Here is a 13,987-nt window from a genome sequence, read left to right on the forward strand (position 1 = left end):
TATAGATTACAGATTAGGGGAAGGGAAGGCAAAATGGGGTAAGAATATTTAAGGAAGCTGGCAGGCTCATGGTTTCTGTGTTGGCATGTCCAGTCTTTCTTCATCCCCTTCCTGGATAAAGGTGCCAGTGCCCCTGAAGTTTTCTCTACAAATAAGAGGTGGTGAAGCAGTGTGGTTGCCCCATTTCAGATTCTTGAGGGAAGCCAAAATGGTGTCCTTTGTCTCTCTGCTTTTGGTGGGCATCATGTTCCCTGCCCTCCAGGCCAAACAATTTACAAAATGCGAGCTGTCCCAGGTGCTGAGGGACATGGACGGCTATGGAAGCATCACTCTCCCTGAATGTGAGTTCCTCCTCTGCTTTGCTTCTTCCCATTCTCCATCTGCTTCTGACTTCACCCTCCTTTCCCTCCCCTTTTCCTCTCCTCTTTCACTCAATTATCGAATACTCCTCATATTCTTTGCCTATCTGTTTACTTTTTTATCACATTTATTCATATATCTTTCCTTTCTACCACGGTCTGATCCTTTTCGGAACTCTTCTTTCCATCTCATCAAAATGCTCTGTGATATACCATATTTGGAGGTTGGCTGGAGAGCCTTTTCCTGTCTGGGAATACAGGTCCCCATTTATGCTGTGCCTAGACATCTTTGTGACACCTCTTTCTCATCTTTCCCTCAGGGATCTGCACAATATTTCACATCAGTGGTTATGACACACAAACCATAGTCAATAATAGTGGCAGCACAGAATACGGAGTCTTCCAGATCAATAATAAACTTTGGTGCAGAGATAATCAGAACCCTCAGTCAAGGAACATCTGTGATATCTCCTGTGACAGTGAGTAGCCTTTTTTTACCCTGTTTCTCTGTTTTTCTGGAGCTTACCCCTGGGATAACTTCCTTTTCGGTGTCAAACCTCTAGCTTCACTGCTTTGGATGCCACATCAACTGTGGGACTTGGATTGATAGTACCAAGTAAGGAGTTGTTAGAATTTTTCATGATCACCAAATCCAGTTAGCAGTCCCCTGAAGTTAACAGGTAGTTGATCTTTGCTGTCTGGGGATCTTGAAGGCTGATACCATACATTTTCAGAGTAAATCGGTTGATGGAGTTGACAGTTTCTTGAAGTTGAGATGCCCCAGAGAGCGAAGGGAGTCCCTATCCAGGGGAAGGCATTACTGTATTAGCTTTCTCATTTAGAAAGGCAACGGGCATAAGCCTCCAGTTCAGAGAAGGGCCAGACTACGGGATCCAGGGAAGAGGGAAACTCATTACCTTTCTTGGTAATACTTAGCTGTCTCACTCCTTTTCCTGTAACTCTTGCCAGAGCTCCTGGATGATGACCTTACTGATGACATGATGTGTGCCAAGAAGATCCTGGATAACGAGGGCATTGACTACTGGTGAATCCCTTTCCTATTTTCTATTTCCCCCTTCCCCACCTTCTCAGCCCTTTAGGCCCAGCACCACTCCCCTCTCTCCCTTTCCCCTGGTCATTTAATCTGGAATGTAGTCTCCAACACAAAACTCTTTGAGCAAACTCAGGTCTCAAAATTTTAAGCCTTTCAGACCACTCCTGTTGAGCGATTTTCCCAATAAAATTTCCTTATTAGAGGGCTGAGACCCAGGCCTCCCCTCACCTGGACTAGGACATCTAATTTTACTTGTTTAGTCCTAGACCCCAAAGTAAGCCCTTGGAACCATTGTACATCTTCTCTACCCTACAATTCTCTTGAAGTTTAAAAATAGTGGATCCTATCCCATTAGGTGGCTTGGTGTCTCTTGCCATTTGGCTAGGAAAGCCTTTCTGTAATTTCCATCCACACTCTTCCAGCTGAGCTCTTCTGGGGATGAAGCTAGAGGGAAGATTGAGCTGGAATCCAGTGAGCCAATGGCCTTGTCTCCTTTTCCATTATCAGGCTGGCCCATAAACCACTCTGCTCTGAGAAGCTGGACCAGTGGCTCTGTGAGAAGTTGTGAGTGTCTGCTGTCTTTGCTGCTTCTTTGCCCACTTCGTGTCCCTGGAACTCCTCTTCCCTACAGCTACCTCAGTTTGCTTCTTTCCACCCCCTTGAAGCTCATTTGTCTCTGAGCCCTGGGCCCTGCAGTGACACCAATGGACACTTGAGGACTATGCTCCAGGGATGTGTGACTTTTTACTCTTGCTTAGTGCCCCTGATGGAACTTTGACTACAGCAACAGATTCCATCTCTGTCCTGAATAAAGGGCCTGATTTCAAGTGGCTGGTGGTATTTTTTTCCTGGAGGGAAAAGGAGGAAATAGTGTGAGTGGGTAGACACTGAGGCCATAGGTCACAGCTGCCTTCCATCTCTACAGAAGAGGAAATACTCTGAACTTATAACAGAAAGATGGAGCTTATTTTCTGTTCCAGCTCAATTTAACAAACAGTTGATCACCTAGCATCTTCAAAGAACCACAAAGGGGATCCAGCATTGACTAGAAGGGTCTCTGCCCTCAAGGGCTAGTGGGAAAGAGAATCAATTAATAGATTAATTAAATTAAATAAAAAAGATATTGAATTGATAATTAAAAACATTAATAATTATAATACAAGGACTAGTGTCATGAGCCTCATAAAAGAGGTTAGAAATGTTCCCTGAGCATCCAGAAGAGGAAACATAATTTATATAGGGGTGAGGGGCAGTGGGGAAAGGGATCAAGGAAGGATTCATGAAAGGCATGGTGTGTAAGCTGGTGTTGAAGTTCGGGTGGGTTTTGATAGGTGGAGATGTGAGGCGGGAAAAGGACAGCAAGGGGAGGGGCTCCAGGAATCTGAACGGGATGACTTGAGGAGGTTGAGAGATCTTCTTGCCCTTGAAATAAGGAGATACCTTCACAAAGAGCTGTGAGAGGGACGCCCTCTGGGAACCAGAGATAAGAACGACCCTCACAGTCAGCTCAGAAACAGAAGAACATGCACACCTGGGGCCTTTGGGTTTGGACGCCGTACTCCTTGCTGCTTCGCTTGCTTTTAAGGAGGACGTTTGCAGAACATTATTTATTCTAATGATTATGGGGAATGTGACAGAAAGGACATTAAGAGCTTTGGGTCATCAAGCCTGTTTCTGCTCCTCACTGACAGTCCCCACCTGGGCAAGTCAGCTTAGTCCTCTGGGAGCCAATTTCCTCGTCTTAAAATGAAGGTTTTCTCTAGTGGTTTTTCTGAGCTACCTTCTGGCTTTGACAATCTAGCATTCCCGAAGTCCAGCATGACCTTCACATGTCTGATTAACTGAGGTCTCCTTGAGTGCCTGTTCTTCTGCCTTCCCAAGATGTCCAATACACTGATTACACTCCTACCACCTCCTATGCCTGCTGGGGGTTTAGGAGTCAAACCTTACTTCCTTTGTCTCAGAGACAACAGCTGCTACCAAATAAAACCTTCATGGCCTGTTTAGGGATGTATAGGGCCAGGCAAGGGATGGAGAGGCCATCTCTCCCCTATGCTTAATGATAAACTTGCAGGAAATACAATATTCATCATATGATTGCGGCATGCATTAAAACACAATGTGATGCATCTCCCAGGGTTATTGCATGTTACCCCTTTCTTAATTATGGAACAAAGGTTTTCCCCCAAGTCTACAGGGTTTTAGGAGTAACCCCTGTGTATGGGAGTGCAGGTTGGAGGGCCATTCCTCCCAGTGAGCTCACAAATCTACTTCTTACTTTTTACCCCTGCCTCAGTTATGCCCTCAGGATGTCATATGCTCTAGCAAATACAAGGGACCCGTTCTTGGTGGTGGCCAGAACAGAAATGTAACTAAAGCTGGGCTAGACAGGTTGACTTACACTTTGTGCTAAGACAAAAGCAAGAGAGGGAGAGGCAGAAAGGGGAGGGGTAGAAAGGACAAGAAATATTTCTTATTGTGAAATAACTGGCATACATCACTGCATAAGTTTAAGGTGGACAGTGTGATGGTTTGATTTACATACATTGTGAAATGGTTATCACCATAGGTTCACCTAAGACCCATCATCTCATATGAGGCAATATAAGGAAAGGAAAGAAGAAAAGAAAAAACATTTCTCCTTGTGATGAGAAACCCCTGTTAACTTCCCTGTGCATCACACAGCGGTGGTAGCTGGGCTTATCTGGTACATTGCATCCCTAGCACTTATTTATCTTATAACTGGAAATTCGCACCTTTTGACCCTCTTCCTCCACTTCCCTCTTCCCCACCCCCAGCCCCTCTGTACCCCGAGGTCTTTTCTACGAACTTGGGTCTTTGTTCTTGTTGTTTTAGATTCCACCTGGGGGTGAGATCATACACTGTTTGTCTTTCTCTGTCTGATTTCTTGTACTAAGCATAATGCCTTCAAGTCTGCTCATGCTGTTGCAAATGGTAAGATTTCCTCATTTTTTTATGTCTGAATAATATTCCACCACATATATATACACCACAGTTTTGTTATCCATTCATCCGTCAGTGGACACTTAGGTTGCTTCTGTGTCTTGGCTTTTGTAAATAAGGCTGCCATGCAGTTCGAATTAGTGTTTTTATCTTGCTAAGGTAAACTCCCCCAGAGTGGAACTGCTGGATAAGATGGAAGCTGTATTGTTACTGTTTTGAGGACATTCCATACTGTCTCTGTGACGATCTTCCTGTGCAGGGACTAGGCCCCCTGGGTGGGTGTCTTCTGCTCTGTGGAGATTTCCCCAACCAGCCTGACTGAGGAAGGGCACTGGGGTCACAGGAACTAATTCCTTTGATTCCAAAAAGAATGAATGCAGGGATAACAGAGTGGCGATGGCTCTTCATGTCTCCTCTCCCTTCTCACAACTTTTCCTTCCGTCAGGAGGTGGCAGCGGAGCCTGGGCTAGAAGGGAAGCCTGGGCCTCTTGGCCAGCATCTTCCTCAGAGCTGCCTTCACCTCCCGGTTCTTCAGACTGTAGATGAGGGGGTTTAGCAGTGGGGTCACCACACTGTACTGCACGGAGAGCACTTGCTCCAGGACGGAGCCTGATGCAGGAGTCATGTACCTTGAAAGGAATTATACAGAGGACTGTACTGAGCTCAGGCCAATGGTCAAAGCACTGCTGGCAGCCACACTCCATCCCATCCCAGGGACTCTGCAACGAGAGCTGAGATGACTATCACTGGCAGCAGGACCAGGAGATGACTGCATGGTCAGGGACAGCAGTTGGCCTTCTCACATTGCGGCCTTCAAATGCCTCCAAACAGAGCCTTGTGCAGAGCTTCAGAGGAGCTGCCCCGAGGAGGAAGGAAGCTCTGTGGCGTCTCAAGGGCGGCAGGTTAGGACAGAGCTAACAGCGGTGTGGCGCATCTCCATAGCACTGCATACTCTTGCAAACATCTTTCCTTACTAGTTATAATATTATGAGGCTATTTTTCTCTAATTTTCCTTATAGATACAATGGCATATTCTCATCTTGTGATGATCAGTCCTTGCAAACTGTGTGCTTAGGCCGATAATGCTGTCACAGTTCCCCACATTTATGGCTCTGGGAGTTGTCCTCAGAATCACAGCACATTATTTATTTTATTTTATTGTATTTGTTTTTATTTTTGCTATCATTAATCTACAATTACATGAAGAACACTATGTTTACCAGGCTCCCTCCCTCACCGAGTCCACCCCCCCACACCCCACTACAGTCACTATCCTTCAGAGTTGCAAGATGCTGTATAATCACCACCTGTCTTCTCTGTGTTGCACAGCCCTTCCCGTAATCCCCCACAACACTATACATGCTAATCGCAATGCCCCCTTTCTTTTTCCCCACCCTTATCCCTCCCTTCCCACCCATCATCCCCAGTCCCTTTTCCTTTGGTAACTGTTAGTCCATTCTTGGGTTCTGTGATTCTGCTACAGCACATTATTTTTATAATGGTTAGTGGAACAAACATTTGCCCTTTTAAGTGCATTTTTCTTTGGCTTAGAAAAGAGACCAAACTTGGCAAACAAAGGGAAAAATTTTAAAAATGTGTTAAGCACAATATATGAATCCAAAATAATGAGATAAAATTTTTGGCTACATCTTGTTACCTATCACTGGAAATATTTACCAAAGAAGCATTGCAATGCTACCATCATCACTGAATGTTCTCTGTGTATCCTGGTGTGCTTGGTTAGAAAAGATATTCATTTTCTACTGTCATTGTTTTTCATCTAATTTATCTCTCCTGGCATTTCTGTGGAGTTGGTAGGAGAAATCTTATTGCCCCCCTATGGCCTGAGGAAACTGACATGGAGAGAGAAGAGCTCTCCTGGACCACCCCTTATCATCCTTTCCCACCCCTCACTTCTCTCTAAGTCACAAGCAAGTGAGAAAACCCATTGCCAGTTCACTAGTAGAGGAAATAGACCATTAATCATTCTGTCTCCTGGTAAGGGAGGCCTCGTCAGCTAGAGCTGTTTATGTTCAACAGAGCATGGTAGGAAAGAGCATGAGGTTTGAAATCAGTGAGACATGGTTTATGTTGTGTCCCCATTAGTAGCTTGTTCTGGGACCTTTGAGAAATCACCTTGTTACTCCTGAAACTCAGGTTCCACATTTGAAAATGGGGTTACTACTGTTTCTCCTTTGGTGTGCTGCCTACTGAAATTAGGCTTGACCATGTAAAGCGGCTGGTATAGAGCAGGTGCCTAATAAGTAGATACAGCACAAATAAGCTTTGAAGACATCATGTTCCTGTAGGAAAGAAAGGTGGCACCTGTTTCATGGGTGATACATTAAAAAAATTTTTTTGTTTAGCACTGAATAAAAATCTACCAAAGATCTCTGATTTCCTCTTGAGAACCCTCAAATCATAGGTTAATAAAGTAGGTCAAAGCTTTAGTTCTCACATCAAATCATTTTTTCAGTTAGACACCTGAGGCCTCAGAAAGAAAATGAAATTGTTATAATTAGACCACAGCAGAGCCAGAACTGGAACCCAGGCCTTCTGAATTCCAGTTCAGTTACTTTCCTGCTACTTTGAAATGCTCTTTTTTATAGACCAAGGCTACTTTAGGGTAAGGAATAGCCTACATTTACAGTCAGGAGGTTGTTAGTACGTACATACCTGAAAACTCCTGAACCGTAAAAGATGGCGACCACAAGAAAATGAGAAGAGCAGGTGGAGAAGATCTTGCTCCAGCCCACGGCAGAGTTGGTGCCCAGAGCTGTCATGATGATGCGGGTGTAGGAACCCAGCAACAGGACAAGGGTGCCAAGGCCCAGGACTGCCATGGTGGTCAGGATGGAGGCAACACTGATGGAGGTGTCTGAACAGGCCAACACGAGCACAGGGGGAAGCTCACAGGCGAAACTACGGATGAGGTTCGGGCCACAGAAGTGCTGCTGAGCCAGGAGGATGATGTTCACCAGGCTGGTCCCCATTCCTATGGCCCAGGATGCTCCCACCAGGCCAGTACATACCTTTCTGTTCATAGCCACCACATACAGCAGCGGGTGGCACACAGCCTGGAACCGGTCGTAGGCCATGACTGAAAGGAGGCAAGCTTCAGTGGCCCCAGAAAACAAGACCAGGGAGATCTGCATGAAACACTCGATGAAGGATATAGTCTTCCACTTGAACAGAAGGTTCTGCAGCAGCTTAGGTACAATGACTGAGGAATAGAAAGCATCCAGGAAGGAGAGGTGACTCAGGAAGAAGTACATGGGCGTGTGGAGGTGGGAATCAGCCCTGATCACCAGCAGCAGCGTCAGGTTCCCCGTGAGGGTCAGGAGGTAAACCGCCAGGAAGAGCACGGAGAGCCCAGCCTGGACCTGAGGGTTGTCGGACAGTCCTTGGAGAACAAACGTGGGGACGGTGGTCACGTTGCCAAGTTCCATGGAGCCGTCAGGTTCCCTCTCAGAGGGACAGGAGTGGAAGGGAACGCTCAGATGGCTGATGAGTGTCAGAGCAGGCCTGGGCGTGAGGCAGCGTGGGTAAAGCTTCCTGGCTTACCCAGGACACTTCCTGCAGCAGAGGCCCCCCAGCCAGGTCAGACCGCCGCAGCCCTTCCCAGCTCAAGGCAGTGACCTGTCGGCCGAGTGGGGGAGGTGGGAAGGAAGAGCGTAGAGAATCGGACCTGGAAAGGAGGCAAGAGAGCAGGAGATTCCAACTGGACATGGAAAGGAGGGTTTGGGGACAGGCTCCAGAGCACTGAGAAGCACTGTGTTCAGTTCCAAGAGGATCAGAGCTCAAACCACTGGAGGGGTGACTGGCACGCTGAGTCAGCAAACAACCTCTGGCTGACTGTCAGGTGGTCAGGCCGTGATGGATGTTTGATGACTGGTGAGGGTGCTGTGAGACCTGGTGATGGGACAGAGCCTTCTCTGCCACTGTCAGCCTGCGAGGACATCACCTGATTTTCTCATCTAAAAAACGATCTGGGAAAACTAAATGTTTTCCAAGGTCCACTCCAGCTTATAAATTCTAATGACTGGGGGAGAATCTTCCTTGGGGAGCTCTGGAACTACATGGAAACCCCTTCTTCTCTTCTCTAAAAGCCCAAGCAGAAGTGGCACATGAGCGGGCTGGTTTCATGGAAGCCAGGCAGGAGGAAGCCCTCAGAGTGGAGAGGAGGGTGGTCAGTTCCTCCAAGGCCTTCCCATTTCGGGGCTTCTGTGAATCTATAATGCCCACTGTTTGCACTACAATCTCAGTACTTAACAAGAGAGTCCAAGAAGACTGTGCTATTCTCTGAGTTGGTACCAGCAGATTTGGATAAAGCCAAGTAAGACCTGGGCCATCTTCTGTGCATCGCAAGGATGGTAAAAGCCCAGGACACCTGGCAAAATGGACACTGATAGGGTTCAGAGCAAGGGAAAATGGTCACCCCTCCCTCCTTGGTGGGTAACTCAGGAGGGTGATAAACAGGATCTAAACTCAAGGCATGGCTTGTGCACTCACGGGTTCCCAGAGTGGACAGTTTTAGGAGCAGAAGGGTATGAATGAGAAGGAGATTTGTCTTCACCTGGGCTCCCTTGGCCAACAAGAGATGTTCTCAGTGGGGGATATCTGAGTGGCATCCTTTCCAGCACTGGAGCAACAGCCACAGGTGTGGCCAGGGCTGTGTGGGCTCCCCTCAGCTCTGTCCTTCCAGTAGAAGATGCCGAGGTGGGACTTCTGAGCAAGGAACCATTCCTACAGTCTTTCTGTCCAAGGGGAGGCCTTCTTGACTCTGCCTCCCAAATAACAAAGGACAGAGGGACTTGATCTCAACTCCAGACTGTGGAGAGTGAGAGGGGGTCCCCGGAGAGGCCCCTACACAGGAGGTCTGCTCTGAATCTGAATGATTCTCCAGGGCCAATTATTCCTCCCTGTATCAGTCATGTTCCAGCTGGTTGCATCATACAAGAGGGGCCCTCGGGTGGCCAATAATTTCTAAAGATAACACTATAGAGCTCTAAAGGATTCCTAGTTCTAAAACCTGGAATTTCCTCCCTCCATCATGTGCTTCCTTCTCATTTTGTTATTTTTTAAATTGCATTTATGATTATAAAAATAAAGTGGCAAAAGATAGAATATGAAAATTGTAAACTTTAAAAATGGAAACAAGTTTTTAGAGATATTTTAATGATAAAAGAAAGTAAAAATTGATCATGTCATCCAAAATTAATCCTTTTATTCATTGCAATTCAAATAAAATGCAAATAGATTAAAAACTTTAGAAAAATTTTAAATTGTGGCAAAGTCTTTTATTATGGACACATTTAAACATACACAGAAATAGAAAGAAGAGTGTAATAACCATTCTGTATCCATCATCCAGCATCAACAATTATCACCTCAGGGACCACTTGGGGTTGAAAAAAGGTGGTCTCTTCATTACATGAACAGTCATGTGTCTAAAATATGGGTACACTCTAATACTGAAAGGTAGAAGGGAAGGACAGTACTGAAGAGCAATCATTAGTCTTTGCCATGGATGAGGACTGAATGGTGGTTGGTTGAGTAAGTCCCTAGGAGACAACAAAGCAACAATGTAGAAGGAACTTGGCTGTGCACTCTGAGCCTTGCACTCTGGACCATCCGTACATCTCTGGACTTAGAGAAAAACAATCTTTGTTTGTTTGTTTTCTTTTGTTGAGATCCCTTCTTTAACAACTTAGCTTTTATCTTCCTAAAATAGACTTCTTAGCTGACATAAACTACCTCCAACTTCCCACCTCTGAAAATAAGGTTTCAATAAGCTTCTTTTTTTTGCCTTTAGTAACATGTGTTTGAGTTTATACATCAGGTGCTCTCTGACCTACAAAGGGTCAAAGGAAGTCTTCTCATTGTACACTGACAAAGGGGGAAGGTAAAACATTATTCACAGCAACATGAACTGCGTACTCAGACACAGATCTGCGTGTTATAGAAATACCATAATTCCCAGTCATCCTTGGTTCTTTGTGTAACTTCACACAGGTTATCAGTTACAGGCTCATATGCACTATGATGCTTGGTAGACTTCAGGATTTCTAGTGCATCACAAAATATATTTTGATGTATCAAAGAAGCAAGCCTTACTTCTTGGTGTTTCAAACACAACTAATCTGCATAATCTAGCATTTGGGGGAATCTTCCAGTTCTCTAAAGAATAAAAGCAGAGAGGACACTCAGTGTAAACATACACAGAAGCCATGCTGTAAAGGTGTAAAGATGCCTTCTGCTCCTTCACACTGTGCACAAATTATGTGAATTATCTTGCCTGTCTCTTGGCCCATCACCTAGCTGTCCAGCCATGTTCTGCTCTGTTAAAGGCTTTGCTTTCAAGCAGATATTCTGCAGGGTTGCCTGCAGTCTGTGAAAAAGGCACAATAGGTGATGAAGACTTTGGGGTGGTGGAAACAGTGTCTTTAATTAGATGACTCCCTGAATGTTAATGTCACAGAGAGATTCTGGTGCAGAAAATAACCTTCAGTGTTTTAAATGGATAGTAGATGAAAACATGACATCCAGAAAAAACACACCACCTTCCTGTACAGACCCAGGTGGACCAAATATAGTCAATCTCCATTCATACATGTTGTCTCCCTCAGGCCAGCACTGCATTTAGGAGGGGTTATTTACTGTGATATCATATGAGCCAAGCACCCATGCATACATGTTTGATAAACAATAAACAGCCCTTGAAAAAGGATACTGATAAACAATAACCTAAGAGAACATGGCAGCACTGTATGTCACACATCTGTTCATTCTAGATTCACCTGGTTATTGAGGTGGTCAATTGTGTTTGCTAATGGACTTTGTGCAAAAAGCCCAGGCATCTCACACGTTTATGAAAGAAGATGGTTTCGGAACTTGGGGTGAGGCGCCTCTGAGGTTACAGATACTGGGAGAGACGGGCATTGTCTTTTCTGAGATTAATATTTTAAAGAGATGGTTTTTAGGTCCATAAAAAAGACATTACGGGGCAGTAAAGCTGGAAAGAGGCTTACTTAACTTCTTAAAAGATTTATATGCATTTCAAAGCAACAAGGAAAGAAGTTAAAATGACAAGTTTTCTGAAGTAAATGCTGTAAAAAAAGGGATGGGGGAGAGAAGTCTCTTCCTTTATTTTTCAATGGGGAGAACGAGTATCTTATTTTTAATTTGCATTTGCCCTTACATCATCCAACATACCACCTCTTGTTGGAAAGACTATCATTTCTCCACTGGGTTTCCTTTGTACCTTAAAAAACTCCCTGGGCTATATTTATGTGCTATATTATGGATTCTCTATTCTGATTCACTGACCCACATATCTTTTCCTGTGTTATCCTTTTGCAGATACAACAGTGTGCTGAACAGTGTAACTTTACACAGTCAGCTCTGAAACTGGGTAATGTAAGTCGACCACCTTGGTTCTTCACTGAAATTATTTTGGCTATTTTAGAACCTTTGTTTTTCCAACCTGTTGCCAGTTTCTGCAGGCTAAGGTTGTGAACCCCTTGCCCGGCTGCATGGGGACAGCTCCCATCCCCTCTGGCTGGCTTTGGTGAGTCCCCTGCTTAAGTGGGAGCCTTTTGTTCTGCAGGGAGAGGGGACTGGGCCCCGGAGGGTTTGGCAGCGGCTGCTCCCCAGTCCCAGCTGGCACCAGGGTAGGGCTTTCCTTGGCTTCTTCCCCGTCCTCCTGTGAGAGCCGGGTGGGGTCCCTGGAGGAACGAACTGCTAGAAGGGGGACCCGCCCTGTGACTGCAGCCCTCAGAAGCCCCACGGCCTCACACTCGTGCACATTCAGTGTCCATCCACTTGTCAACATTTCCAGTTTAATCTCCCTACTGGTTTATATGACATCTGGCAGCTTCTGTCCTAGGTAAGCACATGCCTACAAGACACCAATTTCCCCAGATTTCTGAATGGCCATCTTCCATGTAACAGCTCTCTGATGGTCCAGTATAAGTTGCTGATTTTTAGTCTGTCCAGTGTTTTTTTGTTGTAAGGGTGGGTGTGATATCACTCCAGCCCTCTGCATCTCTGGGCTGAAACCAAAAGTCTGAGTTTTTAAATAGGAAAGTCATGGTTCTTGGCTCCAGAATGTCATATTGCACTGTACTTGAATCTCTTCAAATGCCCTCACTGTTTTGTTTTGTTTTGTTTATCTTGTGGTGGTTATTTAGGTCCATGTCTATCTCCTTCGACATTTTTATGCATTGTTCTGATTTTCCTATTTGATGTTTATCTGTCTGTCTCTCTGTACTGTTTTGGTTGGCCCGTTGTGGCAGAAGCCTGGCTGTTGGAGTCCCTTCAGTGACAAGAGTCTCAAGAGAGAACGGGGTCTCCACCTGGGGACCTGTAGTGTAGAGGCACGTTGCCCAACTCACTTCTGGACCCAGACATCTGCCCTCCAGTCTCTGTATGCTTTCCTACCCTCGGGAGGGAAGACAGCTCTGTAGCAGTTCTGCCCCGTATACTTGGCAATCAGATGGAAAGATTCATTTGCATGGGGTAATACCAAGCTTTCACCCACAGGTCCATCACCTGCTGCTGATGTTCCCAGGAACATCCACATGCAGCCCCCGAGAGAAGGGCCTGCAAGCTGTCCTTCTACCAGGACCCCCCCGGGCCTGATGTCTCCAGCTGCCGTTCTGCTCAGGAAAGCCGGGGTGTTTGAATTTGGCACTAGAGAGTATGGGGAGACATGTTCAAGCTGCCAACTCTGTACATTTTTAGATACAGTGACACACTGGATATATTAATGGTCAGCCGTGCTGTGCCTCCAGTTGATTTTGCACATCACTGGTCTGATCCATTAAGTGTTGATCTTATTGTTGCATGCTCAGAGAGAGAAGCCTGTTGCTTTCACTTACAAATTCTTGTGGGAACTTCAGTCATGTCCTCGAGTACTTATAATGTCTTCTTCCTTCAGATAAAATTTTCCCAAACCCAGATACCTTCTAATTTCCTCCTTCCCAAAACCACCAGTTTTCTCTTCGGTTATGGGTATAGGGCAAAATAATCCTTGCTCATTCAGACTTTACTGCATGACCACCCGATCATTCCTCCCAATGCCTTGTGAGAAAACATCCCTGCCCGCTGAGCCGGGCCTCCCTGCTGACCCCGTGCTCTCTATCCCACTCCCACTAAGCTGCAAATCCCTAAGAGCGAGAAGCTTTATGGTGCGGATGGTGAGAGTCACACAGGTTTCCTTTAATAAAGAAGACTCAAAGGCTCCAAACTGACAATTTTCACAAATCCGTGATTTGCCGGAAAAGGATACAATATAGCAACAGCATTAAAATATAGATGCCCCACAGCCAAAGGCTACCTCACAGCAAGAGGTCCAGAGAGGACTGGGGGGAGCTCAGCTGCCTTCCCTCTGCAGGGCCACCCACCCCTGCTTTCTAACTTGGTTAGAAAACACGAAGACTTGAGTGAGACACATCAGAACCAGGAGCTCACACGTACCTGGGTGTGTGGGACAGGCTGCTTCCTTGACTGGTCTGGCAAACTAGCTGCTGCCCCTCGAAGCACCTCTGCAGGGGCAGCAGCCTCCGGAAGATCCAGGGTGAGCCCAAACATTCCCCCTGGAGCTCGC

General features: G+C 45.9%; 2 protein-coding genes across 2 annotated transcripts; one reads left to right on the top strand and one right to left on the bottom strand.

Moving 5' to 3' along the window:
• Positions 1 to 164: 164 nt before the first annotated feature.
• On the top strand, positions 165 to 2,221 carry LALBA (lactalbumin alpha). The gene is made up of 4 exons (XM_017646542.3): positions 165 to 341; positions 680 to 838; positions 1,329 to 1,404; positions 1,921 to 2,221. The coding sequence occupies exons 1-4, from the start codon at positions 209 to 211 to the stop codon at positions 1,979 to 1,981; spliced, it is 429 nt and encodes a 142-aa protein (XP_017502031.1). The 5' UTR covers positions 165 to 208; the 3' UTR covers positions 1,982 to 2,221.
• A 2,622-nt stretch (positions 2,222 to 4,843) lies between these two features.
• LOC118969326 (olfactory receptor 5BS1-like) lies at positions 4,844 to 7,826 on the bottom strand. Its single transcript, XM_037003516.2, has 2 exons — positions 7,054 to 7,826; positions 4,844 to 5,006 (listed from the first exon to the last, which is right to left on the bottom strand). The coding sequence occupies exons 1-2, from the start codon at positions 7,824 to 7,826 to the stop codon at positions 4,844 to 4,846; spliced, it is 936 nt and encodes a 311-aa protein (XP_036859411.2).
• Between the last annotated feature and the right edge of the window lie 6,161 nt (positions 7,827 to 13,987).

Source organism: Manis javanica, chromosome 10 (genome assembly GCF_040802235.1).
Source record: "Manis javanica isolate MJ-LG chromosome 10, MJ_LKY, whole genome shotgun sequence".
Classification (NCBI taxonomy): domain Eukaryota; kingdom Metazoa; phylum Chordata; class Mammalia; order Pholidota; family Manidae; genus Manis; species Manis javanica.